The sequence below is a fragment of the Ctenopharyngodon idella genome, chromosome 17, assembly GCF_019924925.1.
Source record: "Ctenopharyngodon idella isolate HZGC_01 chromosome 17, HZGC01, whole genome shotgun sequence".
Taxonomy (NCBI): Eukaryota; Metazoa; Chordata; class Actinopteri; order Cypriniformes; family Xenocyprididae; genus Ctenopharyngodon; species Ctenopharyngodon idella.
The window spans coordinates 10,503,935-10,522,008 of NC_067236.1; the positions used below are offsets into that span (position 1 = coordinate 10,503,935).

An 18,074-nucleotide genomic window follows, 5' to 3' on the forward strand; every position below is an offset into this window, starting at 1 on the left:
TTTATTTAACCAGGATAAATATAATAATGATGCATGTAACATGCAACTGACAAATGAGTTACAGACACTTGCAAATGATAATTTGAAAGAAAAAAAAAGTAAAATAAAAGCACAGTTTCTGAAATGTATCTATTTTTTGAAGATTATAATGTCCACTATTCAAAGCACTATAAAGTCCTTTTGCTCTCTGAGCATGACTTTGAATGTGCTCAGCCATTTTTTTTAAAAAAGTGCTTTTGTTTGTTCGAAGTTTTAGTTTTTATATCCAAAGGCTTGCGTAAGCCACAGCACACATTTTTATCAGTTGCTCATTGCATGCTAAATATTTACTTATCATTAAGTGATTGAACCTTAATTCACACAGCCTAAGCACCTTATGCTCGCCTGCGTTCACTCGCACTCTAATGAATGTATGCAAATCCATCATAAATCTGAAGATTAGCTAAATCATTTTGCGGTGCTTGAAAAAACAAAGCTTGAGCTAAAAGGGTGCTTGTGTTTTTGCGCCGTGCCTACACCAGATTTGGAGGGGCAGTGGTGTTCCCTCCTGTTCCTTTTCATGGCACGACAAAGGTGGAGATGAAGGAAAATGAATAGTTTTAGCTGACATGCCAAGGTCAAGTGCGGAGAACAAAATAGAGGGACATCCCCAGCCAAGAGGTCAGGGTGTCAAAGTTCACTGGTCTTTAAATGAAATATCATGAAAAATGCAGCGGGGCAGGGATGGGACGGGATGGCAGAGCTATTTTGGAAAAATTGTTGAGCTGTTTATTTGCAAGTCATTGGAGCTGAAGTAATGCACCCTGGGAATTGCCACCAAATGCAGCGCTGCAACATCTGCTGTCCCTAAGTGAGTTAGAGCACGTCAGACATCTTTATGTCACTGCAGAGCTGTGATGGATGCGGCCCCTAGAAAACGTTGCATAAAAATCTGCTGCGCCGTTTTGGCCGTTAAGTGAAATTACTATTTAAATTAATGGCGCTGTCACAGTTTATCTGTGCAAAGAATGAACGCTGATTAGGGTATTAAACAATTAGCAATTTATCATACTGGGGGTTGATGGTAATTATAGTAGTGATGGTTTACCCAAGGAAATAAACCAGGAGTCACTTCCTGTTAGAAGAATATTAAACTGCTTTTCGGAAAATTCTATTCTTTCGTCCCTCTGCCACGATCCCTACTGCAAATCATACAGCAGTTTCACCATCTTGGTTCTTATTCCAGTAGATGATATATGCCTGAAAATACAATTTTATGCACATTAATGCATGTTTTTTCTGAAAATGAATATTAAGTATACTACAGTTCAAATGTTTGGGGTCTCTATGCTCACGAAGGCTGCATTTATTTGATGAAAAATACAGTAAAAACAATAATTTTGTGAATTTGATCACAGTTTTCTATTTTAATGTCTTTTGAAATATAATTTATTTCTGTGATTGTAAAGCTTCATTTTTAGCAGAATTTTCAAAGAACCATTCATATCATGTATCATATATTATCTAGTTATCTAATTTTTTGGGGAAACCGTGATACGTTTTTTCAGGATTATTTGATGAACAGAAAGTTCAAAAGAACAGCATTCATTTGAAGTAGAAATCTTTTGTAACATAAATTTCTTTACTGGCAGTTTTGATTAATTTAATGCATCCTTGCTTAATAAAATTATTAATTTCTTTAAACAAAAATATTGCCCACCCTAAACTTTTGAGCGGTAGTGTAATGCATAGTGTAAGTATTTTCACCCCCCTCAAACACAGCTGTGTTTGCAGGGCCGGTGCGTGTATGTTGAGTCAGGCCTCTGAGAACACGGTGATGCTTTTAGAGGTAATAGGAGAGGATGCAGATGTGGGTGCTGAGCGCTGATGGCTGATGGGAGGAGACAGTGGCCACGTTGCCAGGTGAAGCTGATTCCTCATGCAGCACGGCCGTCTGCATCTTTTACATGTCAGCTGCACATGCAGCTCTTTGACGTTGCCTGGAATGTCCAATGAGCTGTAATGGCCACATGTTGGATGCCATATTCATGGTTCAAAAAATGCTGACTGAAGTCATGTTTATTTGTGTAAAAAGAATTCAGATGCATTATTTGTTTCCCAAAATCAAAATACTCAGATAAAGTACTTGTAAAAAAAAAAAAAAATTTACTTAAGTACAAAGTAAGTAACAAAGTAAAATTCTTCATTACTGTCCACAACTGGTGACATCAGCTTATGAATACACAGGATTAATTGTTAACCCTGGAAAATGAAAAGCAGTGTGAAACATAACCCAGAAAGATAACCCAGGATTCTGTTTAGCCGGGTTTAGAATAAACCAGGGTTTACTATTTCAAGTGTGAAAAGCCCTAATTTGTGTCAACATCTTAATTTGTTTTACATAGGATTCAGCTGCTGTGGAGAGCACTACATCAACACATCCACTTCCTGGTGCTGCACAGGTCCCAGTGGCGAGTCTAAAGTCCACGTGGTGGAGAACAGGACGGCATCGCTGAAGTGCTGCTGGTCAGAGGTGATTGATCAGGAGGAGGAGTGTTGTAATGGAGTGGGCTTCAATCCGCTCACATCTGTGTGTGCTGACAGAGCCCCGGCCAGCATCCTCATCCCGGTAATTAACACTTTCACTCAGAGTGACATATTCACTGTATGTTCGTTCAGCAATAGTTCTTCAGGATGAAGACTTAGTGGAGACTTTGCCCTCAAGCTGTTCTGTAGTGTCACAGCAGTTTCTCAAACTCAGATTAAGGCAATGCTTTGCCATAATTTGCCAAAACAGATTATGGAGGGACCTTGACTAAATGTCTGGTCCATGCTGCAGTTAAGAACCGCCCACTTAGACCATCTGACTGATAAACAGTTTTTATGTGATGTATAGGAGCAGGTTTATCTGAAATGTCACTATAATAGAGTGAAATTTAAAATATATTCAGATCAGCCTTTGTGGGGGAAAAAAATATTCTTTAGCATGCTTTTAAAAAGTTACTTATGAAAATATACTTAGGTGTGAACTGAATGTAGTGTTTTCGGACACTTGTAAGTGTGTTAATTGCAATTAAATGAAAATGTATTGTAGATTAAATTGATATGAAATGCAGTTAGATGAACTTTAGAGCACTTTTATTGACCCACTTAAGTATATCTTTATATACAATTTTATAATTCTACTGTCCTTTAAAAATGGTTCTGTGCTGCTTAATGTACTGACAATCATTTGTGGTAAACTAACATATACTTTAATATCATAAAGTTAAATGGGAACAGAAAACAAAAAATAGCATAAAGGTTAGTATCCAGTCTTTTAAATCTGTCCATCAAAAATATTAGAATCTTATGATTTAACTGAAAGCAAAATACACAGTTCTGGTCATGGATATCTAGTTAACTTACTACAAAAGTGTTTCAAACCAAACTATGATGCCACTAACCTGGCAAACATTTGCAAATCAATTGATTATTTAACCCTCAAAAACATTAAAGGGTTAGTTCACCCAAAAATGAAAATAATGTCATTTATTACTCACCCTCATGCCGTTTCACACCCGTAAGACCTTCGTTAATCTTCAGAACACAAATTGAGATATTTTTGTTGAAATCCGATCCGTGAGGCCTACATAGGGGGCAATGACATTTCCTGTCTCAAGATCCATAAAGGTACTAAAAACATATTTAAATCAGTTCATGTGAGTACAGTGGTTCAATATTAATATTATAAAGCGACGAGAATATTTTTGGTGCGCCAAAAAAAACAAAATAACAACTTATTAGTGATTGCTGATTTCAAAACAGTGCTTCAGGAACATAATGAATCAGCGTATCGAATCATGATTTGGATCGCGTGTCAAACCGCCAAACTTCTGAAATCACGTGACTTTGGCGCTCCGAACCGCTGATTCCTAACGCTGATTCATAACGCTCCGAAGCTTCCTGACTCAGTGTTTTGAAATCGGCCATCACTATGTAAGTCGTTACTTTGTTTTTTTTGGCGCACCAAAAATATTCTCGTCGCTTTATAATATTAATATTGAACCACTTTAATCACATGAACTGATTTAAATACGTTTTTAGTACCTTTATGGATCTTGAGAGAGAAAATGTCATTGCTCCCTATGTAGGCCTCACAGAGCCATCGGATTTCAACAAAAATATCTCAATTTGCGTTCCGAAGATTAACGAAGGTCTTACAGGTGTGGAACGGCATGAGGGTGAGTAATAAATGACAGAATTTTCATTTTTGAGTGAACTAACCCTTTAACTGTAGACATTCAGTAAACACAACTTTGATTACCCTTTTTTTAGTGCATAAAGCCAGCCAATCGAATTAGAGCTGCCTGATCTAGAGAGATATTTTCTGTTCAATGTGGATCAGACTATCAGCAAACAGACTGTGAGAGGAAACTTTAAAAAGACTGTCATGTGGAACTCTTTTTTTATAATTAGCGAATAGATTTAGTGCTGATGAATTAGCAGTGTTAAAGAGCATTACTGGATAGGTGTTTTAGTAAAGTAGTTGAGTTTTAAACTCAAGCTGCCATGGTCTAAAGTGGAGGTTGGAAAAATGAGGCACAGAGCAGTGATGTATCTGCTCCTCTCCTCAGGAAGTAGGCACTCACAGTCACACTTCATTAATCAGATTTGCTCGCTGTAACACAAGCTCATCGTGCACCCAGCTTGAGCTCGTGAGGAAAAGAAAGAGACCAAGAAAAGAAAACTGGGATGGCGGTCATTAACTTGTAATTATGTCATTAAGGGGCATCCATGCTATTTATTGAGACAGAGGACTCCATACACACCCGCTGGCAGGGGTACTTTGACACACAACAGTTGTCTGATGACTGTTGTCACTAATGAGAGTATGTGTGCGTATGTGTCCTTTAGGAGAAATGCCGCCCCAGTACGGTGTGTCCTGTGTCGGCGGCCGCGAGAGCTTTCTGCGGCTTGTGTGATTTTAACCCGGCGCAGTCCATCTGTACATGGGTACCGAGCGAGACGTTCCCCGTGCACGTTTCATCTCCCTCTGCTACTGCCGCCACCCCAACAGAAGCTCCTTCTGCTCCCGCCCAAAGCCAGCTCTGTCCATCCTCAGAGGAGCTGATATACAGTGGAGGGGCAAACCGATACAGTTTCATAGGTAAACAGGTCAACAATGTTTGTCGATTTATCCACAATAATTGTTTTTTCATGCTTTTATTTTTATGAAAAAATATGTAAAATCGGAACAGTGTTGTTATTGTTAAAACTATAATAATATATAAATAATACTAAAAATACACTAAACTGGAATAATAGAATAACTGCGTTCTGTCAAATCATACACCCTCTTTTTTTCATAATTTTTAGTCACATCAGGGGCCACATCCTTGGCTGTGAAAAGAAAAGTGATGGCTAAAAGGAAAGGAAAGCATGGTTAAATAAAATAAAATACAAACATGCAAAACAAATTGCATAATAAAATAAGTCAATTATATGTGCATACCCTCTTCTGTTTTGAAAAATGTTAGCGCTGTCAGTCGATTAATCGCAATTAATCGCATCCAAAATAAAAGTTTGTTTACATATTAAATGTGTTTACTGGGTATATTTATTATGTATATATAAATAAAAACATGTGCATGTTTATATTTAACAAAAAAAAACTAAAAAAAAAAAAATATATATATATATATATATATATTTATATTTATATATAATTTATATTATATATAAATATAATATATTTTTGTTAAATATATACATACATGCAAAATTGTAAAATATAAATATATATATATATATATATATATATATATACATGTACATATTTCTTAAATATATACATGTATGTGTGTGTATTTATATATACATAATAAATATACCCAGTACACACACGCATATAGTATGTGATTATGTGAACACAAACTTTTATTTTGGATGCGATTAATCGCGATTAATCAATTGACAGCTAGAAATTATGAATATGTGCGTCACTTAATAATATGAATTTATAGAGAAGCAGGGCCATCGTCAAGAGGAAGGGGTGAAGGGGGTCCTCTCTATAGTACAGCCTTCTTGGGCTCAGGGGAGAGAAAGCCCAATCGTAACCTTTTTTTTTTCCCGAGCCCTGTGAATTTAAGCAACAAACCTGCAAACGAGAGCCAAATGTGTCCAATAAACAAGAAATAGTATATGCCAAACATGCTCTTTTATGTAAAGACATCAAACTGAATGGCACGCACACACACAAAGGAAAGTGTCAGTCATTTTGGGGATGTTCCTCACACTGTAAACATCTGCACATTTCATGTGTTCACAAGAACAGATGCTTTACTGTGTATTAATTGTCGTGAGTCATAAATCTCACCTGCAATTTCGAACTCATCATTAAAACTTTAAGATAGGCGTTTAGAGCGCCCCCTTGACTCGCACACTTATTAATGTTTTCAGGGGAGTGCTGGCCCCTCGTTCTGGCTCAACCTCATCTGAGGTGTTATTTATTTGGTTAGTTACGTCTGTTTAATCAAGACTAATGCAGGAGTTGAGGGGGTTGGCTGGCACGAGGAGAGTGATTCTAGTCAGCGCTGTGCCACCATCTGGGCAGAAGCGTATAAACCTGTCGTGGCCCTGCACTCCTCCAGATGTTTCTCACGCCCCCATACGCGCACCCCGGAGAAAGATGACACTGAGTGCTTTCGGACAAATGCTGCCCAAGAGTTTATTTGCCAGCCACACAAATATGAACGATTCCACTTCCTCCTGACTTTGTGTAGCAAACACCCTTGAGGCCTTTTGGGGGTTTTGTGAATTTGAAAGTCATCGTGAAATTAAAATTGACCCTGTTTAAATCTAGCAATGTGTCAATGGTCTTGTGGTGCATCATTATATTATAACAGTGGGGGAAAAAATTTTTTACAACCAAACTTTCTTTTTTGACAGCACCAATCAAATTTTTTTTTTTTTAATATCTCCTATAAAATCCACTTTGCTCCACATGTAACACCCACTTTTTACAATCCAAACAATTCGCTCTACATTTTTTCTATTGAAAATCTTAAAATTACATAAGTAAGGGTTGCAAATTCTATTTCATGTTTTCAATTAAAAATTAAATTAACCTTTTTCGTGAATTATTACTATTATTACTACTACTGCTACTACTACTACTATTATATTCACTGTTTTTATTTTCAAAAGAAAAGAAAATAGTAACTTGGTATTGTTTAATGTACAAGCAAATGCACATAATTTAACATAATTGTACTTTTAAAAATTATATAAAATGACAAAAAATAATTTTAAAAGTTGAATTTTACACATGTCGATTTTCTTTTTTTTTGTAAATACATCTGCTTAAACTTTGTTAAACTTAACATTTTTGTTAATTTGTCGTGAGACTGCACTGTAAAAAAGAATTGTTGGTTTAACTTAAAAAAGTAAGTTACCTGGTTGCCTAAAAATTTGAGTTCATTGAAATTAAAAATTTGAGTTAATACAATGAAGGCGATTGGAATAATCAACAGAAACTCAAAATATGATGTTATCTGAACCACATTAATTATCTAAGTTGATTTGACAAAAGAAAAAATGTTGTGATAACAAATATTGAAAATATTTTTTTGCAGTGTGTGTCTTGTCCTCTGAGAAGGGTATTTTGTCATCCTGTCACTCATAGAAGTGCCTCTGCCTGTCTGATGAAACCCATCTCAGAGATTTACACCCATGCCTCCCAAACACACATATACAACAAACCGCTGTATTTCTGATAACACAAACCATTACAGTAAAGTGTCCCTGGCTACTCTTTAAACTTTAGCCTTGTTTTAGTATGAAGACTGAAACACTTTAGAGACTCTCCTGTGATGCTGTCAAGAACAAGTTTCAGGGGAATTCGGAGGAATAGGTGTGTTTATGTGACTGTGTGTTCTCTGGTGTGTCATTTCAGACACTGAACTGGACCCTTACACGAGTTATGAGTATAGAATTGGCGCCTGGAACAGCTTTGGCCGTGGGTTCAGTCCCTCTTCTCGTGTCACTACTAAAGAAGACGTTCCCTGGGATGTGTCTCCTCCTCACTGGAGTCATGTGGGCCTGCGTGATGACATCATCCAGCTTGAATGGTCAGCGCCAAACAAACCCAACGGTAATTATTTTGAAAAGGTGGTGATGACTTTTATTACATCCTTCTATAGCTGAGTAAAAGTGATCTAATGACCTAATTTTTTTTTTTTTTTAAATACATATTTTATTTGCGATATAATGTAATATATAAATTAATTTATGAGAATGATTTGGGGTCCTGATGAAACCAATCTGGTGACTTAATTTTTTAATAATATATATTATATTTACAATATAGTGTAAATATCAGTGTACAAATATCATAAGTGAGTTGTTTGCTCAGAATTGTATTAATTACACATTAAATATCTTCTCATAGTTTGTATATAAAAGCCAGTAACTAATTTAACAGTTTGCTTATATTTACAGGTATATCTAATTTATTTATTTATGTGTATATATAGTGGACAAAGCAACATTATGGACTATTTGAGATATATTATTTCTATCTTTTTAGGTGTTATTGCTTCCGGCTTGGAAATGTATAATAAATAACTAAAACCCTCATTGCACATTTCATAGTCAGTAACGATAGGTAGAGACGTAACCTCTGCAAATTTAATGTCTTTATAGTTTCAAACTTTTTGAATTAATAATCCTGTAAACTGATTTCTTTTTTCCTTCAAATCAGTTTTTTTTTTTTTTTTGCCAGATGCCACAGTAATGCAGTTTTTTTTGCTCTCATGGTAATATTGTCATATGTTTATTCAGTAGAAGGTTTGGTTATGTAAATGATTAATCACGGAGTGAATCAGTTTGGGTAATCCACGCCTGAAGTCGTGACTCTCAGAAGATTTACTCACATTTCCCCCAACAAACTGGGAGGCAGGCTTTTTCTTCAGGCTGTAATGATACGACTCAGACAGAGTGGAACTAGCTGATTGTTTTATCATCTCTCTTCTGAAGACCTGCCTGTTATTAAGCGTAATCTGCATAGCTCGGCAGAATAATTTATGAAGAAAAAAAATTCACATGCGCATAAACACTAAGTGAGAATAACAAGCTTCATTTTAGGGAACTTCTGTGCCACTTAATATGTAAAGAAACATGCTGATTGCTCATTAGGACTTCACTCTGTGTGCTAATCAAACGGCTTGCCACCAATCTGTTGTGATTTGAAAGTTAGTTCACTGGTTTCACTGCTGCACTGAGTGGAATTGGTGTTGAAGCCATTTTTTGACCCTGCGTGTTTTTATGTACTATGATAGGTGAGATCAGTCACTATGTGATCCTGCGTGATGGACAGGAGCGCTACCGTGGCACCGATCATAGCTTCACAGATGCGGGAGGAATCCGACCTTTTCAGGAGTACATGTACGAGCTCAGAGCCTGTACTTCTGCCGGCTGCACGGACAGCTCAAAAGTGAGTCTAATTCTCATCTAACTCTCATCGTAGTCCTAATAGGCCGAAAATCGAGTACAACATAACAATGAAGTGTGTAATTTCATTGCCACTAGTGGTACCAAATGGAATTGCAACAATGACTGTTTCCAAACGGGTTTCCCGAACACAACTAGCAAATTGGTTGGCCAAATATACAGTCCTGCCCCAAACTAATGCTATTTATTGAGATAATGTTGCTGTGTCGGGCCGGTAGGGATGCTCTGACAGCAACATTTACTTAATAGTGTAACATTGGTTCAGAGTTTGTTTAACAAATTGATGTTTTGATACGCTTAAAGAGACACTTTTTGGGGAAAGAACTTTAAACATGTTTGTAAAAAAAGGTACTGTTCAAGTGGAAAAAAATGGTGTACATACAGTTTAGTCACTCCATGTTTTCCTATTGTCCTTCATCTTTACAGTCTTACCTGCAAATATTTACAAGCATTGTGCTGAAGAACTACAAAATGCTTGTAAAGTATTGTAGGAGTCGTACTCTCCCTTTAATGCCAATGTTGCTAGTGCCGAGTAAACAGGATATTTCTAATGGCAAGCTAATGGAAGCAGAGCAACAGCTGACTTCCTGCCATAATTGTTGTCTCCTTGTAATAGCTGTCAGCGGCTAAGCTGATGAAAGAGCAAATTAACCTGTCTATCTTCTCTTTTTATGTCTAATTTAGGATCCGATTATCAATAACCACACAGATCTGCTGGAGGCAAAATAAAAAGAACCTCCCAGAGCAGCATTAGGTCCATTTTTCTTTCCGCACACCTTCGGGGTCTTGCCCAGCACACCAATTGGCCACCAATGATCCACTACTTCTTTCTTTTTCCCCCTCGCACGATCGTTTTTAAGTGGAGCAGGATTAACTTGTACACCTGCAAGCATTGCCCAAACAGTTGCAATTATTGTCCGACCCAATATAAGGGGAGCAATTACCACGGGGCACCCTGTTGTCGTTCAGCGGGACCCTGCTCAGCCAGCTCTGTCGGTGGGAATGAGGAACCTGATTTAATCTTTGTGGACACTCTGCAGGCTCACAAGCACATCAGGCCAGCGCCGGGCCAGCCTACACGTAGCTGAAAAAAAAAACACCTTAACCACCTCTCACGGCCCCTTCCTAATAGTCTGCCACTCCTAAAGACAAGAGTTGAAACCACTAGTGACATTCTATTAGAGCAGGATATCCAAGCCTCCATTAGGGCAAATTGCTTTGTAATTCTTTTTGGTGTGTGTGCAGGTTGTGGCAGTGACTGTCCAGGGGGAGCCAGAGGGAATCGCCGCTCCCGTGGTGAGCGCACTGGGGCCCAGGGCATTAAAGATCAGCTGGGTGGCTCCAGCCAAACCGAACGGTATCATCCGCGAGTACCGCATCAATCAGAGCGGCGTTGGAGTCATCCACACGGAAACAGAGGGGGAGATGGCTTATTATGTCACAGGTATCACATATACACTACCTTTCAGTTTGGGATCAGTAAAATTTTTTATTTTTAGCGATCAACCGATAATCGGTTTTACCAATATTTTTCCCGATATGTACGCTTTTTTCCATAATCAGATTCACCAATAAATGCCACCATTTTGTGGCTGTTTTAAGAACTGCACGCTAGACCGCCATTAAAGCACTGTGTCTGAAGGGAAATGAGTCAACAACAGTGTTCAAAGGAAAAATAACTTACCTCCCTAAATTAGTAAACTTTACTTAACATAACAGACATTTAATGCACAAATGAGATATGTAACGTGCTTGATATGTAGTTTAAACTTAAAAATAAAAATAAAAATAAATAAAAAATTGAGATAAACTCACAGTCACGTATCCTGTCAAGTCATGTCCTGGTGAAGACTATTTAAATTAATTAAATAAAACAGCCGTGAATGAGAGCATATTGGAAATAAAACTGCTGAATTTAATTTTCTCTCTTTTGTCTATGCTCATCATTAGCATCGTAAAGTCGCATTCATAGTGGTGTTCACTCACCAGACTGATGCTCAGGAGTCAGGAATGCTCCAGCATTGCTACTGTTTGTAGCTTTTAACAAGATCCATTCATTTAAAACTCCCTAAATTACACTAACATTTGCTATATAACCTTTATTTCGCTAATAATCACCTAAATAATTACAGCTATGTGGAAATCAATTATCTCAGCGAGAGAAGTTCTGTGAAAACGCATAGATAAAAACAGTGCTCTGTCAGCAGGTATTTCATAATCTAGACAAAAACCTTAATAATTCTGATAACATGCCAGATGAGATGGACTTGGTAATTGCGATGATCTATTTGTTGTTTTGTTTATTCTTCTGATAATGTATGTGTATTCCAACTAATGTATGCGTAATGTATGTCTATTCCAGCGAATATTCCGGTGTATTCCATTCTCTTCACTCTTTAATCTGTTAAACAACACATAAACCTTTTAAAACTGTAGTTTAAAACTAATCCTTATTCATGCAAAGCTTGTAAATTTATTTTGCCTATTCTTAATATTACTGCTGTTGTTATAAATAAATAGAATACTAGGAGTACTAAGCTACACTTTTTAATTATTTTATTTATTCAGGCTGTTTAGAATGTTTTATGTTTTTTTTTAATTTGTTAGAATTATTTTTATATGCTATATTTGTACATACTATATTTGACATGCTATATCAGCTTTTATTTAAAGAGATTTTAGTAACAGTGCACTTTATTTTTTGCACTCTTTCAGACCCCTTTATTTATTTATGTAGAAGTGTGTTTTGTTATGTGTGCAAGGAGGGAGTGAAATTACAGAAATTACAGTATAGAAAAAAAGTGTTACAACAGTTTTATTCAATTCAGTGCTGTCAAAAACCGTAATAATAAATATCGGTATTGTATATTGGTTATCGGGCAAATAAACATGCAAATAATCAGTATCGTATAAAAAGTCAATATCGGTTGATCTCTATTTATTTATATATTTAATTTAATTTATTTATTTTTAAGAAACATATATTCACAAAGGGTACATTAAAATGATCAAAGGTGGCCGTAAAGAGTTTTAATAATTACAAACATTTCAAATAAATGCTGTTCTTTTAAACTCCATTCATTAGGATCATATAATCCTGAAAAATTCCACAAAAATTTCCACAAAAATATTAAGCACCACAACTGTTTTCAACATTAATAATAATAATCAGCATATTCAAATGATTTCTGAAGGATCATGTGACACTGCAGAATGGCTGCTGAAAATTCAGCTTTGCAATCACAGGAATAAATTATTATATTATAAATAATATTAATTCATTTTTATGTATACAGTAGTTCTTGCTATAGATTTGAATGATCTATAGTTATAATTATATATTTTTTTTATATTATTATTTTACTTTTTTTTTAATGATTTATTTTTAGGACCCAAATAAATTTAAACATTTCATGTGGTGAATCATAAATATCACTGCCTTTTGTGTCCCAGATGTCTAATTACAGTCCACAAAGCTTTTTTACTTAGCGGATTAAGTACCTCTGAATATATTTTGAACTGTAAAACAGATTAACAATTTAGAAAAGTTTGTATCTAAAACCTATAAACTATTAAGCTGCAACATTCATGATTTTATTGAACTTTAACATAAGGAAAGAACTAAATGAGAGTGAGAAATAAAGAGGAAAGTCAGAGGGTGAGTGATGAATCAGTTTAGCAGCGGAGAGCAGCCGCCCCCTACACGCTGCCCCATGCTGGCCCTGACGGCAGCAGCAGAGAGAGTAAGAGAGCGAGAATCCGCCGTGTCTCCTCCACGTGCCCTGCCTTTATTTATGCATGCTGTTTCTGGAAGCAATCTAATGACTGAATTTACACCTGATTCCCGCAATGAGCAGCCGGCCTGCCCATCACTCCTGAGGCCTCCGCTGATTTGTGGGGCTTCTTTTATCTGCCTGGGAGAGGAGCAGTGTTCCTGGCCCTGAGCCATCCGTCACCGCCGCAAGGGTACGCGCAAGGCGCACTCCCACTTTCAGTGCCGCCCGACTCGGCACAGCCCAGCACATGGCAATGGACAGCTGCACAACAGCCAGCACACACAGAGAGAGGGATTTAGATTAAGTGCTCACAAATATCCTTCCAAGGAAGATTTACATTTTCCTCTGAGCAGTATCACTTTTGGTTATTTTGTTTTTACTAAAAGTTATTTTTGTTATTATTGTTATTATTCAATTTTCTTGTGCATTGTTGTGGCCAATGTCTTAACGCAGCCACTAATTATAATGTTTAGAGGCTTTTCTTAGCAAATATTAATACATATAATTATTAAAATCAGTATATAATGTAATTAAATTTAGTAAATTCAATTAAAAATGTGTAATCAAGTGGAAGCAATAATAATAATTTATTTTTTATTTTTCATGTTATTTTGTACACACTAGGTGCGTCCCAATTCACGTACTTTTGCATTATTCTATGACGTTTTTAAGTACAAATAGTGCGAGTAGTGCGTTCACAGAAAATTCCAAAAAGAAAAAGTGCACTTTAAATACCCGGATGATGCTCTAAATTAACGGAAAAAATGAAGTGTGAAATATTGGACATTTCATGCACTCAACTGTCGCAGCTTTAATTACGTAGCGGAGGGGGAGGGGGTATCGGACTTCCGTTTTTAAATGACAAAATAACCTTATACAATTCACGCACTACATGGATGAGTACATAGTGCATAAGTACATAGTGTATAAGTGCATAGTGTATTTGGTCATTTGGGACGCAGCTAATGTCTTAAAATGCAGCCATTTTTTATAATGTCTGCAAGTGTGTAATCAATTGGCAGCAATAATAATAGTAGTAGTAGTAATAATAATAAGTATTTATTTATTTGTTTGTTTGTTGTCTTAGTGGAATATGTATTTTTTTCTTTTAAATGATCTTTTTGAATGGGCTCCTATTCAAACGGCACATATGTGTTGTAAGTGTCTGTCTCTACAGATCAATATGAAACGCATAATGCATGCAGAGAGAAAAAGAAAGAATGTTTCTTGCTCCAGCCTGTCGACATTATCACTGACATGATTATCAAACTTGAGTCGGGCACATCATTTTGAGGAGCATCTGATCTCTTTCCAGTCGGGATTAATCTGAATGAATCTCATGCAGGGAGCCGCTCCTCTGAGAGATGGCTGACTCTGGGAATGCTAACATCCCATAACGCCGGAGAAAATGACATCCTCACTTCCTGACGTCAAGGAGAAAATCAGCCTCATTTATTTGAATGTATTGTACTTTTTTGTGTGTTTTGAGACTGTTGACTGTGCAGTCTGTGTAGCTTAAACACCTCAGTCGTACTGAAAGCAAACGTTACATCTCAGCTGCTGTTCTTTGTGAGGAATCTCCTGGCGTGTAGTTCTCAGTTTTCCTCTCCGAACACGAGCTCAGACCTCCCTCCCTGCTTTCAGCAGCGCTCAGCCACAGGCTGTCTGTCTGTGCACTCCAGAGGGGCCACTGGGAAGCACCACATCTTTGTAAATAAGCTTGAAATCAGCAGGGACCTTCAAATGGTTGGAGCTCCTCTGCAACTCGCTGTCGACCAAAGATATTTCAGCTAGCAGCGGCGGTAAGGGGCTTTCCAAGTTCTTTCTGTTCCTCTGAAGGCCCTGAATTTGGCAGCGACGGCACGCACCAAACAAATCATCCAGGGGTGAGTGGGGAGGGAGGGGATCTGATGGCAGATTTGGCTGGCTGGCAGTGTGGCGTGTTTAAGACTTGGCTGGGGGTGATGGCAGGCGAAGGCGGACTCGCTGGCTGGGATGTGAGGTGGCGGCGATGGCGTTCAGTCACTGGCAGAGGCTGCAAAATGCCTTTGCTCGGGGTTTCCTTTGTGGAAAGGCTCTAAAGCCGCGTTGAGACTTTCATGTCCCTCTGCACGGAGCTGTAAATCCTACCAGTGTTTTGTGTCGTGCGCCGGCTCGGGCGGCCTGAGCGTCTGTGCTCCAGCGCCGACTGCTGCTGGGAAGCACCTCAGTGCTCCTTAAAACCTCCAAACTTCCTGCCTTCTCTCACTTGACATGATTAAACACACACACACCAAAGCACTCAAGCTTCCTGCTTGCTTTCTCTGTGGCAACAAAGCCACCACTTTAAACACCACATTAGAGTCACTGGATTAGATTTAGCTTTTTTCTGTTTGGTAGCCTACCTATGAAACTATTAAGACTAAAACTTTAATTTAGAAGCAAGTTGCGTTGTGCTCGTTATATACACTATTTCTTACAAAAATAAAGATTCTTTATTGGCATCTATGGTTCTATGAAGAACCTTTAATATCCTTGAAACCTTTCCATTGCACAAAAGGTTCTTTTATAGTAAGAAATGGATCTTAAAATGTTCTTCACACTAAGAAAAAAATGGTTGTTTTAAGAACTGTTCACTGAAAGGCTCTTTGGGAAACCCAAAATTGTTCTTCAATGGCACTGCTGCTTTTTGGAACTAATATATTTAGGAGTGTATGTGAGTTTGCTACCCATACCATAAAAAAATGAAATTTATTGAAGTTGTGTGTGATGCATGGAATTGAAAGTGATCGCGTTCAAACATTTCTTTGCTGCCCTTTGTAGCTACAGGAGCTGTGCGCACGTTCACACACACTGTGAGAGCCGTCCCTTTCATATGACAGCACTCCTAGTGACAAAGACAGTTCCTGTCCCCTTTGTTATTGTAATGAATGGAGACCAAATAAATGAAAGGCATCAATAATTAAAGCATTATTAGTTTTGACTGTGACTTCAACACATTGGGAAAAATGCAGTGAGAGAGAAAAAGGTTTAAAAAGGTTTTATTTTTTATTTTATTTTTAGGTCACATAATTAAGATTATAGACTACACCTCAAATGCCCTTTATTTTAATATACCAGAAGAAGGTGATTTTTTTTTGCATTATGTAACTTTGCAGTGTGAATTGTGCTTCTGTTAAGTGTAGTGTTGACTGATTGTTCAAATTGCATAAAAAATTAAGAAACTAATATTTTAAAAAAGTAATATTATTTGTCCAAATTTGAGTGACACAATTGTACATGCCTGTGAGATAAAACAGTTAATATCATGTAGTCAAGATGCACTTCATCATTGCAAATTAGCTTTTGTTAAATTAAGTATAAAATCCCCAAAGAATCTAAAATATGTAAAGCTTTTCATTAACTGATGGGAATTATTGCTCTCAGTTATATAAATTATGTTGCAAGCCATGCGTTTAATTGGACATTTGTAAATGAATTAATAATTTATTAATATACAGTACTAGCATTTTTAATTCTAATTCCCACTAGAGTGTATAAATCTTGATTGAAGATTTTCATAAAGTGTAATGCTCTGAAAATTATTCTAAACTTGTCAGCTTGTAACATTTACACAATTAAAAATCGAAAGACTTCATGTCATGATAAGCAAAAATCTTATTTAAGTGTAGAAAGTCACTGGTTAGTTTTAGCCAGCACCACAGTCTCAAAACCCTTTACCTGGCTTTATCAGTCTTCCGTGTGCAGCTGCTTTATCAGGGTTCAGAGAGGTCTGCCCATGTCCTGATAGAAGAGAAGAACCTCTGCCTCCTAAATTATGCGTGAGCGGGAGGAAACTGATCCTATAAAAGGCATCAGGGGTAGTCTCCTTGCTTGGCCGACACGTGGAGCCCACAGATCGCTTCATAATCCCCTCCAGACAGAAAAAAAAAAGAAAAAAAAAACATTAAGTAATTGTAGACAGGAAGTGGGCACTTAATTATTTAGAGGTTTTATCAGTGTGGCAGGTAAAGTGAGTAAGCATTGCAGGCCTTTTCTCATCAGGTCGCCACATTCAGGAATAGCACCTATCATCTTCTCATATTCTCTAATGCAAACAGTAAATGGCAGCTTGTCAATAAAATACCTTTTTATATCATTTATTACCTCACACTTCCTCACGGTGCTGTGCTGAGCAATTTGGATGACAGTTACGGCATTGTTTCACTTTGTGTTAGCCGTGTGCTACAAATGGCCGTTGTGTGCTCAGAAGGGTTAGAGCTAAAATGATTGATTTTTTTTACTCCTGTTTATTTATATATGTATTTATTCGCCGTTTTCATTAAAGGTGCATATGTCTTTAACAGGCTAAGAGTGCCCCCTTCAGTTTGTATGGGAATTCAAAATATAACTGTGGGTGATTGTGAATGGATTAATGTTTTCTGGAATAATATGCGTGCATATTAATAATTACGACTTCCTGCTTGATATTAGACAGCATATGCTTCATTCAAATGCAAGTTTGAGTCCATAAAAATAGTATTGTCTGTGTAAAAAAATTTTTAAAATTAAATAATCTGTCAAATTATTACGTCTTGTTTCCTATGTGTAATAATAATAATAATAAATTGTGATGTTAATGCTTTTACTAATATTATTTCTAAAGCTAACCTCCATGAGGTTAATTCTGACTAATCATTCAGCACTTTTTTTCTGAATAATGTAATCTTCCTATTAGATTCCCAAGTAGATTGATCTCTAAACTAGGTTGGATTTACGACATGCAAATGCTTTCAGCCCCCCTGAACACCTAATGCTATAATAACTTACCCCTCAACACTATAATAACCTAGCCCTTCTAGAATACAC

At 37.0% G+C, this 18,074-nt stretch overlaps 1 protein-coding gene across 1 annotated transcript in view; it reads left to right on the plus strand.

The window, feature by feature from the left end:
• Positions 1-18,074, plus strand: part of ush2a (Usher syndrome 2A (autosomal recessive, mild)) — a 222,059-nt gene that overhangs the window by 160,880 nt on the left and 43,105 nt on the right. Inside the window, exons 51-55 of the mRNA XM_051868427.1 lie at positions 2,385-2,608; positions 4,876-5,128; positions 7,916-8,113; positions 9,300-9,454; positions 10,717-10,915. Coding sequence (XP_051724387.1) covers positions 2,385-2,608; positions 4,876-5,128; positions 7,916-8,113; positions 9,300-9,454; positions 10,717-10,915 — 1,029 coding nt within the window. The remainder of the gene's footprint in view (positions 1-2,384; positions 2,609-4,875; positions 5,129-7,915; positions 8,114-9,299; positions 9,455-10,716; positions 10,916-18,074) is intronic.